Below are 26,825 nucleotides of genomic sequence, written 5' to 3'. Positions count from 1 at the left end.
TGTAGGGCCAAGGCCAGGAGCAAGGCCTTACATTTTCTGGTCTTAGTCTTTCTTTCTTTCTTTCTTTCTTTCTTTCTTTCTTTCTTTCTTTCTTTCTTTCTTTCTTTCTTTCTTTCTTTTTCTTTCTCTTTTTTTTTTTTTTTTTTTTTTTTTTTTTTTTTGTCATAGGCAGGAGTGACTTAATACTTCTTATGAGTGAATTCTCCAGGGTGAGAACTGCCACAACAGAAAGTTAAACAAATAATCATTGCCTTTCTTTTTAAGATATGGCAAAATAACCCAACAGATGTACAGAAATGAAATTCTAATGAATTCTTTTCAGAGGTTCACTCAAATACAGCTTTTAAAGATTTCTGCATCAGTATTCTCTTGGTGTATAATAAAGTGCCACAGAATTAAAAGCTTTAAACAATACCCAATTACAATCTCACAGTTCTGTGAGTCAGAAGTCCACGAGGGCTTAGCTGGGGGCTCTGCCCAGTCTCACAAGGCTGAAGTCTAGACTCTGGGAAAGAATTAGCTTCAGGGCTCACTTAGATTGTTGGGAGAATTCAGTTCCTTGCGGCGTTGGACTGAGACCCCTATTTTTAGTACCTTGTCCCACAAACCCTCTGTCTTTTTAAAAAACATATATTTTTATTGATTTCAGAGAGAAAGGGAGAGGGAGAGATAGAGATAGAAACATCAATGATGAGAGAGAATCGTTGATCAGTTGCCTTCTGCACACCCAACACTGGCGATTGAGGCTAAGAATCAAACCAAGACCTCATAGTTAATGGGTTCACAATCACTGAGCCATGCTGGCCAGACATGAACTCTCCATCTTAGCAACAGTTAACCTCCCTCATATAGAATCCTCATTTACACTTAAAATCTCTATGCCTTCTTTTGTTTCCAGCATTGGAAACAAACTTTGCTTTTAAAGAGCTCTTGTGCTTAGGTTAGGTTCACCAGGATCATCATCCTATCATAAAGACAAATAATGAATAATCTAATTATATTTGCCAAATCTCCTCTTCCCTGTAATGTAACATAATCCTGATAGTTAAACAAGAAAGAGGGTCATCTTAGAATTCTGCCTATCACAGTCTCCAGTGAATCAAAATTCATGTCTACTCCTAATTCTTAAATTATTCCCATCAGAAATTTTTCTTTATTTTCAAGTCAAATTCAGGAACTTATGTGTACATTTTTTTTTACTTTATTAAAATACTGAGTTTTATTTCACATGTATATTTTTGTCTCCCCACCATTCCCATTTGTATGACCACCACTACTACTACTATGTCCTATCATAACATTCCATACATGCTTAGAACCCAGCAAAGGGTGGAGTTCCACCTTTACAAACTAAATAGGCATATTGGACCACACATTCTTGGCAATGGAACCTGGCCAACATTTATCAGGCACGGTAGGGAAAGTTTTCACTCTGTATTATAAAAAAGACAGCCAGATATCAACTGTTACAGAAATGAAGTAATATGGAAAATTTTAACAAATTGTTTAAACTCTTTTCTTAAAGAGACTTCTTCCACTGCCAGAGATCTTGAAAAACCTCCACGTCAGTCATCGGAAGCAATTCTTCACTTAATCAATGAACTTGGTTTCACTTTGGGAAGAGAACCACCCTTTTCTATACTTGCTTGCATTTTTGCTTTAATGACTTCTATAGAACTAGGTACTATTAGTGTTTTACAAGTTTTGTCCTTTTTTTTTGAAGGATTCTTGACCTTCTGATCTTGGTGTTGATGCTTTTGAGTCTTTTCCATTCTGACTTGATTTTTATGCATTTTTGGTTGGAGTATCTCATATGGATTTCTTTATTGGAGCTTTTTCTTCTACTTCCTCATCATCAAAATCATCATCATCATATCTTCATCTTCCTCTTAATCCTCATCATCCTCATCAGCAGCAAATTTTACTGTTTTCTGCAGAACCTTGCTACCACCTCCAGGGGCTGACCACTTTTGAGACATAATTAGGAGTGTCACATCCTCCTCCTCGCCACCTTCTGACTCTTCATCTTCCTCCACAACTACTAAGTGCTGTCCACTGGCATGCACAGGCCCTGAACGGCACTTCAACCACAAGACCACAAGTGGTGTTATTTCACAGCCATCAAGGGACACGATTGGTTGTATAGACACTTTCAAAGTTGCCAGTGTTCCTTTAACTGGACTGTCTTCATAATTCGTTGCCTCTGCTTCAGCATTGTGCAGCTCATCCTTTGCTCCAATCCTTAGACTGATTGTTCATAAAGATAACTGGTGCTCATTTTCATCATTATCCGCCTTAAAGCGATCATCTTTGTTGGCCTTTAGTTCATAACTGAAAAGGTAGTTCTGGGGCCTCAGAGGGCTCATGTCCAAGTCCATGGACTCTTCCATGGGGTGGTGGCACGCACTTCGGTGAAAGAGAAGGCGGACGGAGATAAATGGCTTCTGTGCTGCAGCACAGACCTGCAGGACGGAATTGCACCAGGGATACGTGTAGATTTTTTAAATGCTAAATTCAGTGTCAAAAGAACTACGTAATCTTGAAATTTGTTACTCCATACTGTACTGCCACTATGATCACTTAAAAACATAAATTTGAGTTTATCATGCCTCTATTTAAATTCCTTCAATGGTTTTCTGTTGCTGTTGGGGTAAAGTTACAGCTTCTCCATAATGTTTCCAGTGCCTTGTATTATCTGGCCTTTGATTGTGTATTTCTCAATCACCCTCCACTGGGCTATTTTTAATTCCTTGGGAAGCACCAAATTTCTCTCCTCAGGGTTTGCTGCCCTAACTTGTTCTCTAAAGAAACACTCCTTACCCTTCTTTCCTATTTCTTTTTCCAGATTTCAGCTTCTCCTTCACAACCGAGCTCTAGATTTGGTGGGGACTTTTACTTTACACTCTGTTTTCATCACATACTTTCACACAGTCAATTGAGTCAACAAATGCGAAGTGAGTGCTTAGTATGTGCTAGGCATTATTCACCAGGCTGGAGCTATAATCTGTGGCCAATTCAAAGTTCTGAGCACATGGGGTTTTCATTCAAATGGAGACAGTACTCATGACAATTGTAATGAAGCGATTTATCTGTGTGTAATCATCACACAAATCATTAGTGTAATGATTTGCTTAGTGTTTGTCTCTCCTCAATAAGCTATAATTTCCATGACTATTTTATTCATTATATCCCCAGCTACCAGTGAAGGGCTTAGCACATAATAGATATTCAGTAGATATTTCTTGAGTGGTTGAGTATGATCCCCTATTGTTTCAATCGCACTTGTAGTCCCACTTATGTAAGGGGTCTATGGTCTTTCTAATTTAATGTTGCTTCTTACGACCTCAGGGCCAACTTGCTTTTCACCATAAGCTCACCATATCAATTGCTCCTAATTGTAGAGTTGTTTTGGTTTCTATACCAAGGATATCACTACACACATTTGTATTTCTCTTTAGTCTTCCAATAACAATGGGTATTTCAGTGGAATCATTCATATCCTGAGACACTAGAGAGATGTATTTGGGTAACACGATGGGAACATTGTTCTCTTGAAAAGCGTAACTGTTGTGGCATTTATCAAATCCTACAGATTCTAAAAGACATGGTTCATATTTTAAAAAGACAATTCCTGTTAGTGTAATGAGATGATATTCTAAAAAATAAGTCTATGGCATTGTCATACTTAAATATCCAATTCTTGGAGAAATGCTTTAGATTTATAAATGCTGTGTCTTATTTTGACAATGTAAATATTTTTAAGCAATGTTATCTTACCTATGATTGAGCACAGAGCATTTTTTAAATAGTGTAGTTCAAATTGACTGAATAATTGAATGCTTGCCTTATTTTTAAAATAGCTTTCAATATCAGCCACAAACTAGAATTAGGACACAGAATGTTAAATTGAATGGAATCATACAATTACACTAGTCACACAGAATATGAAATTAGTTTCAGTAGGAAACTGATTGTCAGAAGGATAGTAAGGAAACATTTTTATAAGGTATGAGCCAAAACATAATATACTATATGGAAATGATTATATAAATTCTCAAAAAAAATTTACTGCTGCATTCATTTCCAAAACCTGCTCACTCTCTCATTTTATTTCTTACTTTATACCCCTTTCTCTCACTGTTCAAGCTTTTCTGTGATCTTTTCTGTTCCTCCAACACTTCCTGTTAGTGTAACCCTCCCGCCTTTTAGGGAGTTTGTACTGGCTGTTCCTTCTATCTGGGATTCGCTTCCAGACAGATGACTAATTCTCATTTCCTTCAAGTCTTAGCACCAAGTCCTTTTGCCCCAGACACCCTCTCATCTTGCATTCAGTCCTCATCACCCTACTTTGAAAAACTCCTTAGGACCAAATAAATAACCATGTCACCATCTCTCTGGAAATTAATTGTTAACCTTTGGATTATAGACACTGGAAAGGGCCATTCCTGGCATTAAGCTGCTTTTCCTGGCCAGGGGTAGGATAAGAAAGCTGCACCTTTGGCCTGACTTGATCTAAAAAGGCTCACAATAAGTTATATCCACATACCATTCCTTGGCTTGATTCTCACAAACCTGGGTTTTCAGATTATTCTTTGAGGTCAGGGGAGAAGAATAAAAGTTTATTTTGACCTTTCCTGACTCCCTTTTCTATTTGTTGATCGGCACATACTACAAACAGCAATTGGACAATACATCTCCATCTTTAACGAGGATATGGCGTTTTCTAGTCTCAGGGAAAAGCTCTTGTTTCTTGCGCCATCTGCTTAGGATTTTTTCAAAGTAAGAAATGTTCTATGATGTCAGTATAAAAAAAATTGTGCCCAAACTATTTTGCATTTAATGAGCTTTGAGAGGTTTGGGTGGGGAATAGCAGGGCTTCAGAGAGGACCTTGATCAGATGATCACTACTTTTACGTGAAGTGTTTACATTTGCAGCAATGCCAAGCAGTCTTAAAAATAGTGGTTTTAAAACAGTGGTTAGAGTGGGCCTAGAAATAAATAAAAAAAATCTATATATTTTTTTTTAATCATGGATTTGAACATTTTAATAGTTCTTCTTTAGGCAAAATATTATCGTTAAGGACATTTAACTCATTATTCTACCGTTTTGAAGGTGCATTAGAGGCAAAGTGTTTGTTTTGTATTATTATTTCCATTTGGCTCCACATTTTGTGTGTAATTGTTTAAATTTTCTAGATTCACCATCTGCTAAAAACAAATAGAAGTTCTCAAAAATACTTTAAAAATTGACTTTCTATAATGGACAGTCCGTGGGAGGGAATGAAGCTGACACAGAGGCAGGGGAAGATATGCAGAGAAAGGATCCTGGTAGCATTTGAGACCTGTTTCTAGGCCTCCCAGAGGCTCACTCGCTTCCTCGAGTTCTTCACAGTTTGATTATCTGAGTGCTAATTTCCTCTTTTCTCTATGCTAGGTAATTGGGTTTCTGTCTTCTAGGAAGCCAAAGAATCCTTATTTTTGAACAGTGAGGGTTTGAGTGTCTAGGAGCACCAAGGGTGCACATTGAAATAAGCACATCAATCCAAAGTTACTCAGCCTGAATATACATTACAACAAAAACTTTAAGGAAGCAAAGCGTTTTTGAAACTTCAGTTGATAGTCAATTATTTCTTTAAAATTTTTTTTTTTATTGATTTCAGAGAGGAAGGGAGAGGGAGAGAGAGAGAGACAAACATCAATAATGAGAATCATTGATTGGCTGCCTCCTACATGCCCCACACTGGGGATCAAGCTGCAACCTGAGCATGTGCCCTGAAAGTGAATCGGACCATGATCTTCTGGTTCATAGGTCAATGAACCACAGCTGGCTAATCAATTATTTTATTTTAGCAACATTAAATACAAAGAAATTTCATCAAAGTAGAGATATAAACACAACCATAATGGCATTTACATGTTACTTTTTTAACTCCAGGAGAAGTTGATATATTTTCATGATGGAAAGAACACTTTGGATCAGAGTTTGGATTGGGAAGGTTACTACCCTTTTTTCTGCATCTTATTTTCATCTTCTATAAAGTTGTATTAATATGTTTCCTTTATAAGGGGGTTGTAAGCAGGAAGTTAATACACAGAACCATTAAAGGGCACACAACAGGTGCTCAAAAATAGTGGCCATATGATATAGTCTACCTGGTGGACTACTTTCATTCCCCTGGTATGTTGAGGGCAACATGAAGTGGCTGCTGTGAACCCATGCATTAACCTCCATGAGAGGGGTCAGGTCTATGAGAGGGGTCAAGTTTATGAATTATGTGGAGGTTGGATGTGGGGAGGTAGGGACTGTATTCTCAATTGTTACTCTCACAATTTGGGGAGGGGAAGGAGGGAACTGTGGGGTCAATATATGTGAACCTTGAATATCGTAGGTTGTTGACCTTGATGTAGAATGTAAAAATCAAATCCTTATACCTCCACAGGTAATGTGTATCTATACTTGGAGGCTTTCTATAGTACTGTTATTGAGATATGGGTGATGGCCTGGCAATTGTATGGAGATTTTTTTTTGGTAAGTTTCTATACAAACATCTTTTGAGCTGGGGGCTGACTTGCTTTATATAAATTTATACATCAGAGGCATTAGAGTAATTGTATTATATTTTATTTTCCTTGTTAGAGAAGAATGGCAACTAGAAAAATGTAAAAATTTGGAAAAAAAACTCAACGTTAGAAAAAGATTTCAATAGGAAGTCAAATTGATCTTAACACAGGTAACAAATGCTGTATAGATTGTTATACTTTGCTCACTTTACAACTATCTATAAAAGCTAAAATAAAATTTAACAGGGAATTAGGAAAACGCCATCAGACATAAAGGAAGTAACAACTGGGAGGAATTCAGACTTGCCGCTAGGCTTTTATCTAATGGACATAAAATTTAACTTGAAAATGCTCTGTTACACCTGAGGTACCTTTTGTTGGGTGATTGAAATGAATCTCAGACTGGCTGGTGAGACATTTAGCAGCTGTTTCTGTTTATCTTTGAGTTTCTGAATGAGTTTAGAGTCATTTTAATATTTTCTTTGGAAGATCAATTCTGAGCATGCTGAATTAAAATGGGTATTTTCATGTCACCTAGGCTAAATATTGCATTGAAAAAACCCCATAGTAGCAACTTCTGATGGTATATGGGATGCCATAAAAAGGCTTCTGTCACATTTTAGATACAAAATGCAGCTGCACTTTGAGGTACTTGGTATGCTCAAAAGTAAGAGGTGGTCTCTAATATAGCTGTCTCAGGAAAGCAATGAGAAGCTATATAAAATATTTTAGAAACATTCTTGGCATAAAAAAGAATTTCTAATGAGCACATTTTATAAGGCTGAATTTATTTCTAACAAAACTGTTCGAACAAACTATCCCGATAGTTTATAGAAAGATGGCTTAAGGGAAGAAGAGTGTACTTATAAAATGAGATGGAGTTGTATCCCTCTGGGGAGGCAAATAAACCATTTAGGAGTATGAATTAAATTCCCTATGTGGTTTTTGTATTTTCAGACAACTATGGAGAATGTGGAGAATGCTTATTAATTAAAACTTGTTTTCTATTTATCTGTTTTGCCTTATGAACTAGAAGCCCTTGTCTAGCTCCCTCCCACTCCAAATTTCATGTTACCACTTTTATTGCATTAAATTTATGAGTATGCTTAGGGAGAATTATCTTCTTTGTAAATTTTCATGTGCCCAAGTCTTTTTGTGTGCCCCTCAGTAGCATTTTAACTGTTCTTCATGAGATCTAGGGCATTTCTTAAATTTATTTCTAGCTGTGTTTTTCTACTATTGTGAATGGTATCTTTTTGGGGGGTTGTTATTTCTATGTAAAAAGGTTATGCTTTCTACATATTTACACACACACACATTTTACTCAGGCAACTAACTGAATATCTCATTGTTTATAGTTTTCCAGTAGGTTCTCTGTATTGTTCAGGTAGGTATAAGTTGATATTGTTTGCAATTAATAAAAACTTTTCCTCCTCTTTCCAATTTCTTTCTCTCTTACATTATCTCTTGTCTAACTGAATTGCCTCCTATTTCCAGAATAATATTAACTAATAATTTAATGGAAAAATTCCTAGACTTTTCTCATTAACCTAGCTCAGTGGTAGGCAAACATTAGTCAACAGAGCCAAATATCAACAGTACAATGACTGAAATTTCTTTTGAGAGCAAATTTTTAAAACTTAAACTTTTTATAACACCACTTCTTCAAAATAGACACACCCAGGCTGTGATATTTTGTGGAAGAGCCACACTCAAGGGACCAAAGAGCCGCATGTGGCTCATGAGCCACAGTTTGCCGATCACTGACCTAGCTGATGGCTTTTGAGTTGAGAGATATCCTTTATATGAATACATAGTTATATTTTAATCATGCTAAGTATTTTGCTCCATATGGATTTCAAAGTTTATCTATGTCCTTTCTTCACCTATGGCAATGGCCATAACCTTTCAAATTTATGATTAAGGTGAATTATGGTAATATTTTATGTTACATATCTCAATATTGAAACATATCCATGAAAGTTGAACTTATTTTGGGATGTTAGTCTTTGAAAAGCTGTTCTATTGTGTAATGTTTTATTATTCTTTAATCTTAGTATTTATAAGTAAAACTTGTCTATGTTTGAAATCCTTTTGTGCTATATTAGTCAGAATTTTCTATTAATATTATGCTAGTTTTATAACTAATTTTAAAGATTTTTTTCCTTTCTGATATTAGAGACACAAAGAAGGGATATTCTTTTTCTGTTTCTTTTTTCATTAGATCCCAACTGCCGCTGCATCCTTTTCACTGCCTCGTCTTGTCTTTTGATGAAAGTTAAGCATTTCATATTTTTTACAGTCAGTAACTTTATTAATATTTTCAAGGAAATTTATAACCATGTAGCAACATATATTTTTGGTGATGTTTCTTCATTTTCCCCCCTTTGATCTTTCCTTCTTTTTTCTTGTAGTATTTTTACATGCTACTTTCCTTAAAAATATTATTATTCATCTCTGAATAGGGTGAATTCTTACCATTTATAGCAGGTAGTCACCCTATAACACAAAATTTGTGTATAAGTAAATTGGTTTAACCTATGTTTTCTGGATCCAATAGGGATTGGCTGCTGCAGGGATGCTCACAATATCAAGCATCTTTCCTCCAATCTGCCTCACTAATAGGTTGCTTCCTGCAGATATGGCTGGTTTGGGTAATCTTTCTTTTGGAACTACCACCAGATTCCCATTTGCTGCCTCTCTTCTGTGCCAAGCTCAATCCAGGGAAGCTCTGGCCACCAGCAATCACCCGTGTTGCTATTATTTCAAATAAGTGATTATAGGTTTCCCCCTTAATTTGTGCCAATTACTTGGAAAATGGATATCTGCTGACTACAAGTAAGAGTTGTAGCTATGATCATTCCATCTTCCCATGTCCCCGTTGTAACATCATCTAATCTACCTTTACTGCATTGATAACCATCTTTATACATTGTGGATGGGGGTAAGATGTATGGTAATTTGTCAAGGATACAGTTTTTGTTGTTGTTCCTGTTTCTTATTCTCCTTTCTGTTTTGAGTGATCTCTAAGAGAAGATTCTACTTTTCCATTTAAAAACTGTTAATATATTATAATTATTTAACACTCAATTGTTGAACTATAACTATACTTAAATATATTTTTGATGGCCATATACCATGTAGGAAACTTTAAATTTAACTAATATTGTGGGCTTATTATTTCTGATTTTCTAAGTACCAATAAATAAAACCCACATTTATTCTTGAGATGCTCTACCATGAGGGTATGTTAAAGAATAGTTGGTTTACTGAGTAATGACAATCTCACATTGATGGCTGTTTTCTTGTATGATTAAGAAGTGAACATGATGTCTTATTGAGTAGTCCTTATTGAGTATATTCAATTATTAGTCCCTATTGAGTATATTCAATTCTTATTGAGTAATCAGTGCATATTGAAGATAGTAAAAATTAAATCTTACAGGAAATCATAACAAGAGTTGTCAGCCTTCATATTTAATACAAATCAGACAGGAAGAACTACATTTCCTTTTTAAAGTCATTTCAGAGAGTGACAGTGCCACTTTTTCACCAAGATACAAGTTGTATTTTTCCAGCTAAGGGAAATTAGACTAATGGTTTTGAGAGCAAATCCAAATTCTAACTGTGGCTTTGATATTAACTAAGTTAAAGCTTGTCTTTGCCAATTATAAAATAAAAATTATTTTTTTTACTTTGTATTAGTGTTGAATGGTATAAAGAATTAAATTCAATGACCTTTAAGTGCTAACTCATTACTGGTTCTTATTAGGGGACCAAATAATAGTTATTCCCACCAGAGGAAGAAAAGAATGCCCAGAGGTTTGGGACACAAGTAGCTTTATGTAAAGATTTTATAAGTCACATAGGAAAGAGAAATTGTAAGTCATAAAGGGCTAGAAAATAAGCAACCTGTCTATTAAAATATCAGGTTTAATTCAGCCCCTTTAAGCTGTATAGGCTTAATTGTGTGTGGCAGGATTATAAATGGAAACATTCATTTTGTTATGCTCAGTGTGTTTTTCATCTTCTATGGACTATTTTCTTTCCCAGTCACACCAAAGTAGAAGTAAGTTTTCAAAGAAACCCTCGAGGCTTATTTTAGGACTGATCTTTGTTCTTCACTTTAGAGACTACACAAGACTGGGCTGGGGGAAGGGAAACGATGTGACAACTAAAAAGCAAAAGTGGGGAATGGTCTGTAGACCAGGGTGCAGAGTGGAAGAAACAAGGGAAGGGCACTGAGGCTGACTCCCCCTCTGCGCAGCCCCGGCCTCATCACTGTAACACACTGGCCATTCACAAACCCTGGGTCCCTGACAATGGTCAGGGAACTGGGGCACCTGGGTAGGGATTAGGACCAGACAGGAGAGCCACACCCAGACCTGATCTGAAAGATGGGGAAACTGGCCTTCTTGCCAACTCAGCAGTGCACCTGCCTCTGAACTTTTCTCATCTCTCATTAGGCTGAAACTTTTTGACAGCAAGGACTGAATCTCTGTTCAATCAATTTAATGTATTAACCATCACTCCCTAGTCCTTCTGTAGACATATGGAATTGTGTTCATATAATGGTGAAGCTGAAATCTTTTGCTCGCAATAGTTAAGTTACATGCTTATCTCAAAGGCAGTGAGTTCATTTCTTTCCAAATGTGATTATGCTAGTTTTCAAAAATTGTAATCATGTAATTCAATTGAATACCACTTAAGCTGATGAAGTACAATTATGAAAAGAGAAATAATTGTTGGTCATGTCAAAACTAATTCCAGGAGTTGGAGAGGATTGAGTTGTTGTTAAGAAATTGCTGTCAAATTAGATGTGGGCAAAGTAACAACAACAATAACAACAAAAAAAAGGTTGGGTAAATCACTTAAAACCAGTAGGCTTCTATTACTGCATTAAAATAGCTTCAAAATGTCTTTAGTTCTTATTCCAATTTAAAAGAACCCAAACTGGAACTCACAGTGAATGCAATATGGGTATGGTTTATACCTTCCTACTTTAAAAATATGTTTTTATTGATTTTTAGAGAGAGAAGAAGTTAAGGGATAGAGAAATAGAAACATCCATTAAAGAGAAACATTGATCAGCTGCCTCCTGCATACTCCCTACTGGGGATCTAGCTCAAAACCCTAACCGGGAATTGAACTGTGACCTTTTGGTTCCTGGGTGGCCACTCAACTATTGAGCCGCCCTTGCTGGGCAATGCTCCCCTACTTTAGTCCAGTCAGTGGGCCCATATGCAGAGGGAAAAGCCTTTACCTCTTTTATTAGAAAACTGCATAAAAGTACATGTATGATTTACTGAAGAGGAAATTCTCAATGTAGTTGTTTTTTTGCTTAATTGCTCTCTACATGTTTAATAGGAGAAATACTCATCTCAATTGTCCCTGATCCAATGTTTCTACTGGGCTTTTTTGGCATTTTTGTGCAGAGTCTAGCTTACATGGTACAAGGACTCATGGTAAAGGTTTCTGATTAATATTTATAGAGAGGATAAACAAATTTCTTGGCAAGAGAACAAAGATTGACTGGTTGGTTAAAATCTCTGCAATAAGTAGGCACAGCAATGGAAACATGAATGTCTATCTTCTGGGAGGGAAAGGAATACAGTAGTTAAATTGGCTTGCAATGTGAATTGAGACACATAGGTGAGACAGGTAATTGATGGAAAGTTTCATGATGTATGATTTAGTGTGTTCATTTGATTTGTGTGGTAATTAGTGGCACCTGTGAACTTGTAGGAGGGGAAAATAAAACAACTCAGGGAATAAATGAATGAAATGTGGAGATAGCTTAAAAGAGGAGAAAGAATGTAGGAAGGGAGGTTAGCAAAGAGGAGATTGTAGGTATCCCAAATTATTACTGTGAGTATGCAAATAAAAAATATTCCAGACAATATTGAGGATGAGTAATTGTGGCAAATTAATTCTTAAACTGCTATTGCAGAGTAAATTTGTCCACAGCGAGAATCTTTTCACATTTATCTTTGAATCACAAAAATTTAGCCCAGAGTTGACACATTGTTGTCAAATAAATGTCTGCTGAATGACTTAATGACTGATAAGGACTAAAAGACGTGAGAAGTAAGTTAAGATTTCCTTAAATGTTTGAACCTTAAGCTCAATACATGGGAAGGACAAGAGCACAAAACAAAGGTGATTATGCAATGTGTTATAGTTCCTGAAGAATGGTTTTTGAACTAGGCTGTGTGGGGCTCCCAGCTTTGGTAGATTCACTGTAGAACATATGGTCCCCATACTAATCTCATCTGGGGCCATGGACATTCTGTCCAGCTAAGGCTGGTGATCAAGAATTCTTCCTGGACTATGAAATGGCCCATGGGAGTTATCTCTGTTATGCCACACTGTTCAGTCTGTCTTGGTTTCCTCATGCAACTCCAAATTGAGAAACTGAAACAAATTAAAAGCTCAGTTAAAGCTTGTTGAATGACTAAAGGTTGCTTTCTCAGCTGAAGCAGCCAGCTAACTTAGCAACATTTGAAGGACAGCTGGATAATGTAGGGCCATCTAGTAGTTCAGATTCATATTGAAACACTAGAGAACAAGTGCACAAAACTCATGCACTGGTAGGGTCCCTACCTGCTGCTGGCCAGGGCCTCACTCCCTTCCCCTGGCCAACTCCACCCACTGACCGAACTATTGGATGAACTCATGGTCAAGGGAACAATTTACACACTACAATTTTATTATATAGGATATTAACAACTGAGCCCAGTGCCTACAGATAATTTCTCTGGAGACATCGTTTCTTCAACCTATTCCTGAAAACTATACCACTGGCTTATATGTTACGGCCTGAAATCTAATCAGAAGTTAGAAAAAGCAAGGGAAGAAGTTTAGAGACAGAGTTGTGGTGCACTTTTAACCAAATATTGTTTGACCCCAAACTAAGCCCTTTATACGAAGCAGAGCTTCCTGGAAACACTTTCATTCAGTGATAGAATCTTATCATCAACTTTGGTGAAATGATTCTTTGATTGAAAGGTAAACAGCTAGCAAAGATATCTGATAACAACCATAGACAGAAATCTTTTTAATTAGAGCTTTTAAGTTCTAGACTTCAAATACTTTCTATATTATGAGTGAAACACACTAGCAGACTCTCAGTTATCCATACATATTTCCCAGACCTTAAGTGCTAACAGTTTATATCTTATAGTGCTTTACCCTATAAAACCAATCACAATTTATGGAATATGCCAAAAAACTCAGGTATTTGATTTTTCTTTTTAATTTTAAATGGTATCCTATAATACCATTTAACCAATATGTTATGTATAATTTTTTTGATTTTTTGCATATGGAGAAAATTCTTGTTGCTTCAAAGCAAATTCTACCTATGCTGTTTAACTTTGTCTTCCTCATGTTACAAATACTAAAAAGGAGTGACAGGAACCCCAAGGTCATCACACAATAGTGAGAAGAATGAAGGGATATGTCTAAAATGGGACCTGTAGCCAAAGAAGCTGTCATTCCAACCAAACAACCTAGGGCAATTTAGTCCTGAACTTCCAGCACTGTTGCCATGGTTTCTAGACAAAGCTGACAGGGCTGCATTCCAATTATATCCTTCAGAATGACAGATAACTTAAAAACTTGAAAATGGGGTAATAAAATTTCAGGTCAACCCCAAAGAGATGTGATAGATACGTGTGACCGAGAAGTGGGAGGTGCAAGTTTATGTTGGTCTAGAAAATGCTTTTGTGCTTTACAATGCAAATGTATATTCTGCTGACTCTCTGATGTTCGATAGCAATTTATCCCTCATCCAGTTCAATATTCAAAACCAGGCATCTCTTGCTTAATAGAAAATTTCTTAATTATATTTTAAATTTAAAAAAATTCAGTAATTAAGAGAATTTAAGAAAAAAAAATGTCTTGAACTCTGAAAAGTAAAAAGAATCCCTTGGATTCTGATGATGGCACAAATAAAGCAAGGCCATTTTTATCCTTGATTTTTCCAGTTGAAGGTATTATTGTAAACTTTGCATCCGGTTTTAGGCAATATCTGCTAACTAGTGGCATTTTGCCAAGGTCAGCAGAACATTTGTGTCTTTGCTATTAGACTACTCGTGTAGTGAAGTCGCTTGCCTCTGTTCAATGAAAGGAACCATTAGGTAGCAATAAATGAACGTAAGGTGATGTTGGCAGATATGAGAGTCACATAACTTCATGATCCTGCATCTCCGCAATTAGGCAGGAATGGAGCATTTTAATGCCCAATTGGCACTGGGTAGTTTATTTAATATTTAAAAGTTAAAAACAATTGAATCTAAAAATATTTTAAAACCTTAAGTCTCAGTTTCTTCATCTGTAAAATGGAATCATACCTACTTGTTAGATTTGTGATTTTAAATTAGATAATGCCTATAAAGCACTTAGTCAGCTTTTGGCTCATGCCACTAGGTAAAGGTAGTAGGTGCTATTTCTATCATTATGACTTCTATAGTTGTTACATATAATGTGATAACTGTGCAGCTATAACAGAAACCCAAAAGAAACCTGGTAAATTCAAGGGTTTTAAACCATGAATTTATAAAAAAGTTAAGAAAAAATGTAGCTTATATGTGACATTAGATACTTTTGAAAGATGATGAAAGAAAAGCGCTAATTTAATAAATAGCATTTCAAGGATTACTGCCAGCATAGTGAGATGGAAAATTCTAGATGTCTTGAAGCCTGGAATCATGTCTCCTGAGCATCTCTTTGTGAATATTTATTTTATGACTCTTTAGGACAACAAATCATTTCTATAAATACATTGAATATAGCTGTTACAGTTCTATGAAAATCAGCTTTTATAATTTTCTTTTTATACATCAATTCAAAAAGTTTAACTGGATACCTGTCTGACTTTTACTATATTCACAATACTTGGTTTTTCTCAGCCAGAGTTGGTTTGATTTCATAATGGCAATAATTAGAAAAAGCTGATTTACTTAATAAGATATTTTTATATGATAAATCCTGCAAGAATCAATCTATCTTTTATATAAATTATGATAATGATACTGTAAAAAATGCTTTCTTTCTGTTTTAAGACTGCTTTTTAGAAACAAAAAATATATTGATGGTTTGGAGTATACTCTTTTGTACAGTTTATTATGCTTTGCTTTTATGGTCTTCACATATTATGGTAAATTTTTTTCATTTATTTGATATTCTATCATGTACATCTATATAATAAAGCACATAATTTTACTGAGTGTTTATAATCAAAACAAATAGATACTTGGGCAATTTCAGATAAAAATTAGTTTAGAAATTTTGCTTATTTTGGAATTCCATAAAAGTAGCCTTAATTTGTGATTCATATTTCAAAATTACTCTTCTGTTACTGAAATTTTGGAATAACTGGTTATGATCAAAATGTGAAATATTATTTCTAGAATAGAAATGGCAAAAGCTCAAATACATTTGCTTTCTTTTATCTTAATTCTTCTATTTAACTTTCTAAGTGCTGAGAAGGAATGCACTGGTCAGGGAAATAGTAGGTCTGCTGGCAAAACAAATTTCCAACCTGCAAATGGGGTTTTGAATTATTTATATTCTGCACTTATTTTATGGCATGGCTATGTCTCACTGAAACATTAGAAGAAAGTAGCTTCTTTCATTCAATTGCTGACTTGGGAAGATAGCATGTCTATTTTTGTCATCTCACAACATCTTTATATAAAAAAACCTAATATGCTAATTGTCTCTCTGACCTGTTGACCATTTGACCAGTCACTATAATGCACACTGACCACCAGGGGGCAGATGCTCCAACCCGTAATTTAGCTTGTTGCTGGGTCTGGACAATCAGGACTGGGTGAGGTGGGTTAGACATGCCCTGGAGCTCTCCTGCAGTCTCTTCCCAGCCCTGATTGGCCCCATGGGATTGAGCAAGATAGGCTAGACATGCCCTGGAGCCCTCTTGCAGTCCTTCCCTAGCTAGCCAACCTCCTGTGGTCCCTCTCCAGCAGCTGGCCCCGATTGGCCCCGATTGGGACTGGGCAAGATAGGCCGGATATGCTCTGGAGCCCTCCTGTGGTCCCTCCCTACCTTAATTGTGCACTGGTGGGGTCCCTCAGCCTAGCCTGCACCTTCTTGCAATCTGGGACACCTTAGGGTAGGGGTGTCGAACTCAATCAGAGAAGGGGCCAAAATCTAAAATCCAGCCTAAATCGCGGGCCGAATGGTTTACTGAACAGTCATAAACTGTCATTGTGATGGAAACGCAGCGGAGTGCAGTGATGACAGCGTGGTGCGGGCCACATTGCAAGGCCTGGCGGGACGGATTTGGCCCGCGGGCCTTGTGTTTGACACATGTGCCTTAGGGGATGCCAGAGAGCTGGTTTTGGCCCCATCTCCACAGGCCAGGCCAAGAGACCCCACTGGTGCATAAAGAATCCATGCGTCAGGCCTCTAGTAGGTCATAAAACAAAATGACATTCTATCAGACTTGTAAAAATTAACTATATATAGTGTGAAGAGGGTCTTGGTGGCTTACCTTAAAAGAGATTTCATACTGTTCTCCTCCCCAGATTTCTAAACCTGGATCATAGCCACCTAACTCCCAAAACCATTTGCGATTCACAGCAAAGAGACCTCCAGCCATCACAGGAGACCTATGGAATAAACAAAATAATCTTTAAAAAACAATGAACATCAGGGGCAATGGTGTTTTGCTTGAAAAAAAGAAGAAGCAAATTCGAGACATTCCCAGTTGTCAATGCCATGGAACTTTTTAGCACTTATTTTCTGTAGGTGGATTTAAGGTACTCACATGGTCTGTAAACGCTCTTGGAATTCTCATGAGCATTAAACTCTGCATTTCAGGTCCTAATGCCACTAATGTCCTGTTGAGCCACACTTCTTCCATATATTTATCATTAGGGAGAAATACATGATGATTAATGACTGTTATGTTGAGAAATATCACTCAGTTTTATGGTTTTTCCTCAAAGTGAAAGGGATCTTATCCTATCAGATAGATAAAAGTAGACAACGTCTTTGATTAAATCTCTCAGTACACACTCACCAAGCATCTGCCAATTATAGGTCATGTTCATTTTGCAGATGATCAGATATATGTGGACTATAATAACCCATCAGAATTAATTAACTTGCCAAAGATGGAATTAAACTAGGTCTTTTTAGTTTAATTAATTTAGATTTTCTCTGCTTTTCTAAGAAATATTCCTTTTGGTCAAATAAATTTTCAGTTTTCTACTACTGCTAGGATGCATTGTACACATGGTGCTATATAATGGGGTAATTTATAGTCATTGGGCCCTTCCCTAAAATATTTTGTAGTTCAAAGGTAGCTCTTGTATTTTGAAATCTCACTATGCACTGGGCTCTTGGCTAAGAGCTTTATTCCATTCCCTTGACTGATCCTCACAGCAACCATACAAATATCATCCCTATGTCCTATTTGAAGAAAGAGGTAGAGAAGTTAAAAGCAGTGCCCGAGGCTGAATCTAGTGTGTGGTAGCCCTGGGACCAAGGTCCTCTGATTTCAAAACCTTTGAGTTTTCTATCACACAGTTTTCTTTCAATGTTTGGTGGTGAAGAGGGACAGCTACATAAATGTAGATATAAAATAATTAGAGAATACCCTTTGCAGATGAACATTGTCACCAGTTTTTATGAGTTTTGAAAAAGTTTTTGAAGCAAATGATCTTTATCAATAAGAGTACAAGACATTAAATGCTGAAGATATACATTTTAAAATATGTGTACATATTAGACATACCAATTTACAGGCCCACCGAAGACTTGCTTTTGGTAATGTTTAACTTAGCACTTGAATTTAAACTTGAATTTAAGTGCATTATATATTATGCATGTTGAGATGGTACTTATTATATATTACTCCAATTGAGTCTTTTTTTTTTTTTTAATGTGTAGTAGACTGTATGAATAGACTGAATGTCAGGAAGAGGGATTTATTTTACTCCCGAGAAGTGAGGGGGATGAAAAAAAAATAACATAAGAACCTCATGCAGTTTTTAATTTTGTTTGAAATAAAAATCCTAACCCAGCCTGTATGGCTCAGTGGATGGGCATTGACCCATGAACCAGGAGGTCATGGCAGATGCGTGGGTTGCAGGTTCTATCCTCAGTGTTGGGAGTCAGAAGGCAACCAATCAATAGTTCTCTCTCATCATTGATGTTTCTATCTCTCTAACCCTCCCCTTTCCTTTTTGAAGTCAATAAAACTATATTTATAAAAAAATTCTAGAATCAAATGTTCCCTGTCTCCAGCAGCCTAATCTTTTTCTTTTCTTTCTCCTTCCTTCCTTCCTTCCTTCCTTCCTTCCTTCCTTCCTTCCTTCCTTCCTTCCTTCCTTCCTTCCTTCCTTCCCTCCCACCCTCCCTCCTTCCATCTTTCTTTTCTCTTCTCTTCCCTTCCCTTCCCTTCCCTTCCCTTCCCTTCCCTTCCCTTCCCTTCCCTTCCCTTCCCTTCCCTTCCCTTCCCTTCCCTTCCCTTCCCTTCCCTTCCCTTCCCTTCCCTTCTCTTCTCTTCTTTCTCCTCCCCCCCCCCCCCCCCCCCCCCCCCGCCATGCACTGAATTTTAGAGGTGAATTACAACTGTAGCTGGAAAAAATTGGGAATGTAACATGTATTGGAACCATTACTACAGTATAACCTTTGCCTTGTAGGGTTTGGGTGTAAGAGATCAGGCATTCTCAATCCGAACCACAAATAGAAAGATCTTAAGTCATTTAAATATGCTAGAGACCCAGTGAGTGATTGAAATCATTCGAGGAGGCACTCAGCCTTGTGAGGAGGCACTCTGGCGAGTTAGGCTGGGACCCGTGCCTGACTTGTGCAGTGCTGGCCTCTGCAGGAGTCAGGCCTGATTGGCGCCATGTGCAGCCAGGACCGGGCCTGACTTCTTCCCAGGCCCCCCCTGCCTTCCTGCCTGTGTCCGCTCCAGGGCTGCCCAAGCCAGCGCTGTGGCTCAGCCAGCCCTAGCGCCCCTCGGCCCCTCTGCCTGTGTCGGCTCTGGCTGCCAGAGTCACCGTGCTGGCTCGGGCAGGGACCCCTGTCTCTGTCTCCACCTCTGCTCCGGACCTCAGCTGCGCTCACCCAACCTCCTCCTGTCCAGTCCTGACTCCTTACCGCTTTTCAGCCTAATTTGCATCCTCTCTCTCTCTCTCTCTCTCTCTCTCTCTCTCTCTCTCTCTCTCTCTCTCTCTCTCTCTATATATATATATATAGATAGATAGATAGATAGATAGATAGATAGATCATGCAAAATTAAAGTCTAAAGTGAATCAAAATTTACTGTACAAAATGAATCTCAAAACTAGAATTATCATACAGATTTAATATAGATATTGAGCTAGATAAAGTATTATAGTAATTTTTTGTAGTGTAAGTAATTTGTTGGAAATACAATATCTTGTTTTCTCAATCCTATATAATAAAAACCTAATATACTAAATGTCGGTCATTCAACCAATCAAAGAGTAATATGCTAATGATATGCTAAGGTAACTCAACCACTCACTAAGACATGCATTGACCATCAGAGAGCTTACTGCTGTGGTCTGGCCTATTGGGACTGAGCAAGATTGGATAGACATGACCTGGAGTCCTCCTGCGGTCCCTCCACAACTAGTTAACCTCCCGAGTCCCTCCCCAGTCCTGATTGTGCACCAGTGGAAGCCGCCTCCAGTGCACAAATTTTGTGCACAGGGCCCTCTAGTAAATTTATAAAAAAACACACAAAAACCATGTAGCATATTTTACGTTAATTGTAGAGGTAATAAAATACTTTCAAATGGATCACTTTTTATCAGGCCCAACTAAATTAGTGTTTCCTATATATATATTTTTAAAGAGAGAATATACTTTTAAAAAAATATATTTTTATTGCCGAAACTGGTCTGGCTCAGTGGATAGAGCATTGGTCTGCAGACTCAAGGGTCCCAGGTTAAATTCCGGTATAGGGCATATACACTAGTTGCGGGCACATCCCTGGTGGGGGTGTGCAGGAGGCAGCTGGTCAATGTATCTCTCTCATCGATGTATCTAGCTCTCTATCCCTCTCCCTTCCTCTGTGTAATCAATTATATATATATATTATTGATTTCAGAGAGGAGGGGAGAGGGAGAGATAGAAACATAAATGATGAGAGAAAATCATTAATTGGCTGCCTACTGCATGAGCTCACAACCCAGGTATGTGCCCAGACCAGAAATCGAACCATGACCTCCTGGTTCATAGGTCAATGCTCAATCACAGAGCTACACCAGTCAGGCAGTGTTTCCTATCTTGATTAGTATGAATGACAGGTAAGGAATAAGCCTCTGGTTTATTTATGCATTATTCATATTTGTTCATTAATCTTTTAAATACCATTTACATGCAAGGAAGTATACATGCAACGAAGTACACATTTTAAAATGTATAATTTGGTAAGTTTTGACTTACGTATGTATATCCCTGTGCAGCCATCACCATATTCAAGAAAAAGTACAAATTCACCATTCTGAAAGTTTCCTTATTATAATCCCACTCTCCACCCTTTGTTCATTCCCTTCCTGTAGGCAACCACTGATCTGCCTTCTGTCACTTTAGATGAGTTTGAATTTCCTAGATTTTTATACAAATGAAATCATACATTATGTACTCTTTATTTGGGGGGTCTGACTTCTTATATTTGACATCATTGAGAGTCATTGGTGTTGTAGTATGTATTAATAGTTCATTCACTTTTTGATTGCTGAATAATAATCTGTTTGCATGAATAGACCAGTTTGATTATCCATGCACGTATTAGTGACCATTTGGGTTTCTTCCAGTTTTGGATTATTACAAATAAAGCTGCTATGAATTTTGTGTAGTCTTTGTGTGGACACATTCTTTTATTTCTCTTGTGTAATGACTAGATCATGTATGTTTAAACTTTTAAGAAGTTGCCAAACTGTTTTCCAAAGTGTTCCTATCATTTTATGTTTCTGCCAGCAGTGTTAGAATTCCAGTTGTTCCATATTCTCTTTAACAGTTGATACAAACAGACTTTTGAAGTTTAGTATTATAGCAGGGATATAATGGCATCTTCTTATGGTTTTGTTTTTCATTTCTGTAATGATTCATGCTGTTGAGCATATTTGTGTCATTTCTCTTTTTTCTTCATAGTCAGTCTGGCTAGAGTTTTATCAATTGCATTGATATATTTAAAGAACTAACATTTAGTTTAATGGATTTTCCCCTATTGTTTTCCCTATTGTTTTTGGATTTTTGTCAATTGTATTGATCTCTTTAAAGAACTAGCATTTGGTTTAAAGAATTTTTTCCTTATTGTTTTATATTTCATTGATTTCTCTATGGTCTTTATTATTTTAATTCATCTACTAACTCTATTTAATTTGCTTTTTTTCTCTAGTTACTTAAGTTGGAAGCTAAGATTATTGATTAGAGACTTTTCTTTTTTTCTAATATAGGTATTTAATACTATAAATCTCCCTTAAGTGCTGCTTATCACAATTCTCCACATACAAAAATGATAAGTAGCATTCCAATTTTCATTATGTTCAAAATAATCCTTAATTTTTCTCTTTATTTTTTAAAACCTATGTTTTATATAGAAGTATATAATTTAGTTTCCAAATATTTGGTGATTTGTTTAAGATCTTTCTGTTATTGATTCTCATTTAACTCCAGTATAATCAGAGAATATACTTTGTATAACGAATCCTTTTACAATATACTTTGGGATGGCTCAGAATATGGCCTATCTTGGTAAACATTCCATATGTGTTTGAAAAGAATGTGTATTCTGTTGCTGTTGAGTGATGGTCTATAAATATTTATTAGGTAAAGTTAGTTGATAGTGTTCAAGTCTTCTATATTCTTATTGATTTTCTGTCTCCTTGTTCCATCAATTATTAAGAGAAGGATTGAAACATATGGCTATGATTCTGGATTTGTTTATTTCTTCTTTCTGTTTTTGCTTCATGAACTTTATAGTTCTATCAGTGTTTCTGCTACATGAATTTTATAGTTCTGTTAATAGACATAAAAGTTTAAGATTTTTACGTGGTCTTGATGAGTTGACCTCATTATCATTATGAAAGACTTTTCTCATCCCTAATAATATTTTTGCTCTGGCATCTACAGGGTATCCCAAAAACATGTATACACAAACTTTGAATAATTACAGAATTATTAGAATACATTTAATGAAATGTATTTATTAAAATAGACTTAATTTTCAAAATTGAGCTATCAGCTGTTAAAGTGTGTATACATTTTTGGGACAGCCTGTATTTTGACTTAATATTACGGTAGCCACTTTTATTTCTTTAAGTTTGTATTATTTAAACACTAGTATTTATAACTCTTTATATCTTTTTACTTTAGTTTTTAAATTAGTGTGTCTTTATATTTAAAGTGTTTTTCTTCTAGGCAGCATATATTTGCATCTTGCTTATTTTTTACAATCTCTACCTTTGGGTTGTTTTCTTTTAATATGTTTTTATTGATTTGAGAGGAAGGGAGAGGGGGAGAGAGATAGAAATATCAATGTTGAGAAAGAATCACTGATTGGCTGCCTCCTGTATGTCCCACACTGGGGATCGAGCCTGCAACCCAGGAACATGTGCCCTGACTGGGAATCGAGCCGTGACCTCCTATTTCATAGGACAGTGCTCAAATCATTGAACCATGCCAGCCAGGCCATTTCTCATTTCTTAATTCTTTTGTTTTGATCCACATTTCCATCTGGAGTTACTTTCCTTCTTCTAACATTTCTTGTTTTGGGAGTGTAATGATAATGGGGTCTTTTATCTTTTGCATGTTTGAAAACATTAAAATATCTTTTAAAAAGTGTAGATGGTTATTGCTAAATTAATATTTTTTTCAGTCCTCTAAACATGTTGCCCACTTTCTTCTCACTTGTATTGTTTCCCATAAAAAATGTTATTTTTGTCTTTGTTTTCTTTTCTGTACGTAATGAGCTCTTGGAGATGTCAGTGACCTGCTGTGTGGAACATGTAGGGAGGCTATACCCACACACTGGGACTCTTGATCCTGACAAACTTTATTTTGTACAAATTGGCATAATTTCTAGATTTGAACACACCAAGTGGCTCGGGCAGTAGGGGTCTTGGTGGTAAACACTGTGAACTGACAACTACAATCAGGATGACAACTTTGATAGTTTGACCCAAGTAAGACTCCGAAACCGTTGCTCTCTCTGCGAAGAGGAAATTGCTATGAGAAGACAGACTATTTTGGTGAAGAAAACTCAGAGTTGGATTTACGTGGCTCTGAAGAAAATTTAATGCTGTGAAATACCATGCACAACTGAGTTTATGGATTGAAATCTCTACCTCACCATACAAATATGAGTTTACCATTATGCAATTTTGCACTGAAGTAAAGAGAAGAAAAATGACTATATTTTTCACATATTAAGAGTAAAATAATGTTAAATGTGTCACATTATTTTCCCCTCAGTGTAAATGAAAAAGAGCAGTTTATTATTTTCAGCATGTCCTGCTTTCTGTTTTCTATTTAAAAAATATTAATTGCTTAAAACTCTCCCCATTGACCCCATTTCCCACATTCTCTCATTTATCTTTGTATTCCTGGCCCTCCTTCCCAAAATTCTTGCTGGTTTAGCCTAGGAATGCTAACATACTGTAGACATGTTAAATATTGGCTCTGTGTCCATGAAACTGTCAATATATTAATGTACTTTATTAGTATCACTCATAGTATCACAAATCAAGTTTTGAGTTTTGCCATTAAAAAATGCCTGTCATCCTTGGGAGGCCTTTTTAAAATTAATGGAACCATGAAGCAAGTTCCTATGGAAGATTCTTTATTCTTCAGGTTATGGAACTATAACTTTCCTAATACTTAATGAAAATCATTTCCCCCCTATTTTATATTAAGTCTATAGAACTGGGTAGTAAATATGCTGTCCTCTTTATTTATGGTAAACTAGTTTATTTTTCTGCATCATTTTTTTTATTCTAAACTTTGCTGACTTTAATTCATGAGGCTATAATGTACAAGTGTACGAGCACCATTTTTCATTTTGAAACACTCTTCATGTTCTCATTTGCAAATGTATTTCTCAAAGTGTATATAGTTGGTTGTCTTTGCTAACCCAGGATATAGGTCTAAATGCTTGAAGCCTCTTATGATCCCCACAGCATTATAAGGAATTGCTGATCTTCCTAATACCCTCCATTTCACATATTCACTATATATATATATATATATATATATAAATATATATATATATATATATATATATATATAAATAAATAAATATATATAAATATAAATAAATAAATGGTGGAGTTAAAAAAAAATAAAAAATTTCTCCAGGAGATTTTTGCCTAGTTTCTTGCATTTTCTTGTGTGATAAAATGTGTTATTTTAAAATGTAACACAGTTTATGTGTTCTTTGTAGGTTGGAATAATAAAAACATCACATTGAAAAATATACAAAAATCTTTATTTTAAAATTTACTAACAATTAAAACTTTGGTCCAGAAGTCTAAAAGAAACTTCAATTGGGCCTCTTAGAAAATAATTTGGCTCTCAACTTCCATTTATATTAGTGGTACACAAGAGAATCCTGGACATGTGGGTTGCAATGTGAATTTGATCAGTAATAAAATGGCACAAACAACCCAAGTCAATCAACACAGAGATGAACTACATAATTTTCAGCTCTGTAACTAGCAATTTTTAGGTGGCCCATGACTCCAAATAATTTCAGCGAAAATATAATTATTTTCAACTAGAATTCAATTACTGATTAAAATGATAGTGCACATTAAAAAAATATTTTTTTTTATAAAAATTTTGTTCTTCTAAGTATTCAATCATTACATAATTAGAATTTTGAAGAGCCTGGCTACATAACTACAGATAAATTCAATTGTATGATTTATGTTGTAAAAAAAAAAAATCACCTTTCTTTTTGGTATACTTTCCTGACTTTTTATTGTGTACTGAGGCCTAGAGGGATGAGGGAGGAATATGAATCTTTTTTTTAAAATTAAATTATTATCTGTGTACATATTTTAACATTGCTCCCCCCCTCCCATACGTACCCTCCTTACCCAGAGTTTTGTGTCCATTGGTTGTACTTATATGCATGTATACAAGTCCTTTGGTTGATCTCTTATCTCCCCCAGATCTCCCTACCCTCCTGGCTGTAATTTGACCATCAGCAGATGATTGGATCAAAAAACTACGGTACATCTACACAATGGAATACTATGCTGCCATAAAAAAGAAGGAATTCCATCATTTGCAGCAACCTGGATAGAACTAGAGAACATCATGCTGAGTGAAATAAGCCAGTCAATGAAAGAGAAATACCACATGACCTCACTCATTTATGGATATTAAAGAACATTATAAACTGATGAACCAAAAGACAGATATAAAGACAGTAAAGCAACAAACAGACTGTCAAATTACAGGAATGTGAATCTTTGTTATGCAAGGATGTGGTTCTCCCAAGGGCAAAGAATGAAGTGGATGCCCAGTTGAGAGAAAGGGGGTCCTCTTTTCAAAGGTAGGATGTAAAAGTAGAGGAAAAATTTAATTCCAATCATAAAAAGTTAAGTTTTCTCTTGACTCATCCACCTGGGTGCTATGGATGCTTAACGGAAGAAATGGCTCTAAGAACATACCAATGGAAAAGAGCAGTGTAAATAGAGAGTTTTAGCACTGAGGACCCAGGCCTACCAGAGCAGAGTGAACTAAGCTTCTTCTCTACTCTCTGCTGTCTGAGAAGTCCCACTGCACACACACATGACTGGGATCTATGCCTTAGCATGGCGTACTTCAAACATTTTCATCTCATGGCACACATAAACTAATGACTAAAATTCTGTGGCAAACCAAAACATATATTATAGTTTTTGCCAATCTGACGAAAAATGGGCATCATTTTGATTCATTTATACCGGATGATTGTTTTGTATTGTCCATTGTCATTTTTTAATTTGACAACCTAAGGGGGAAAGAGGTAACTGCCCCTGACTAAATGATCAGACACTGCATGTTTTAAAAATTCTTGAGGCACACTGGTTGAAAATCACTGCCTTAGCATCGCTGATCATTGCACTTCCCACTTTTCCCACTAGGCTGTATCAGACTGCTAAACTTGTTTATTTAATTTAAATTTTTATTTTATTTTATTTTAAACAGGAGCAAGTGGCAGCAGAGATCTTTCTACTGTACTTGGACTGTATCCTAGGAATGAA

General features: G+C 36.2%; 1 protein-coding gene and 1 pseudogene across 1 annotated transcript in view; both read right to left on the bottom strand.

Annotated features, from left to right (window-relative positions):
- The window catches only part of GALNTL6 (polypeptide N-acetylgalactosaminyltransferase like 6), an 875,965-nt gene that overhangs the window by 82,058 nt on the left and 767,082 nt on the right, over positions 1 to 26,825 (bottom strand). Inside the window, exon 8 of the mRNA XM_036424387.2 lies at positions 17,078 to 17,195. Coding sequence (XP_036280280.1) covers positions 17,078 to 17,195 — 118 coding nt within the window. The remainder of the gene's footprint in view (positions 1 to 17,077; positions 17,196 to 26,825) is intronic.
- Positions 1,795 to 2,481, bottom strand: LOC118711368 (annotated as a pseudogene).

This window comes from Pipistrellus kuhlii, unplaced genomic scaffold (genome assembly GCF_014108245.1).
Source record: "Pipistrellus kuhlii isolate mPipKuh1 unplaced genomic scaffold, mPipKuh1.p scaffold_m20_p_8, whole genome shotgun sequence".
Classification (NCBI taxonomy): Eukaryota; Metazoa; Chordata; class Mammalia; order Chiroptera; family Vespertilionidae; genus Pipistrellus; species Pipistrellus kuhlii.
Note: the sequence above shows the minus strand (reverse complement) of the source record. Positions and strands in the feature narration are given on the sequence as shown.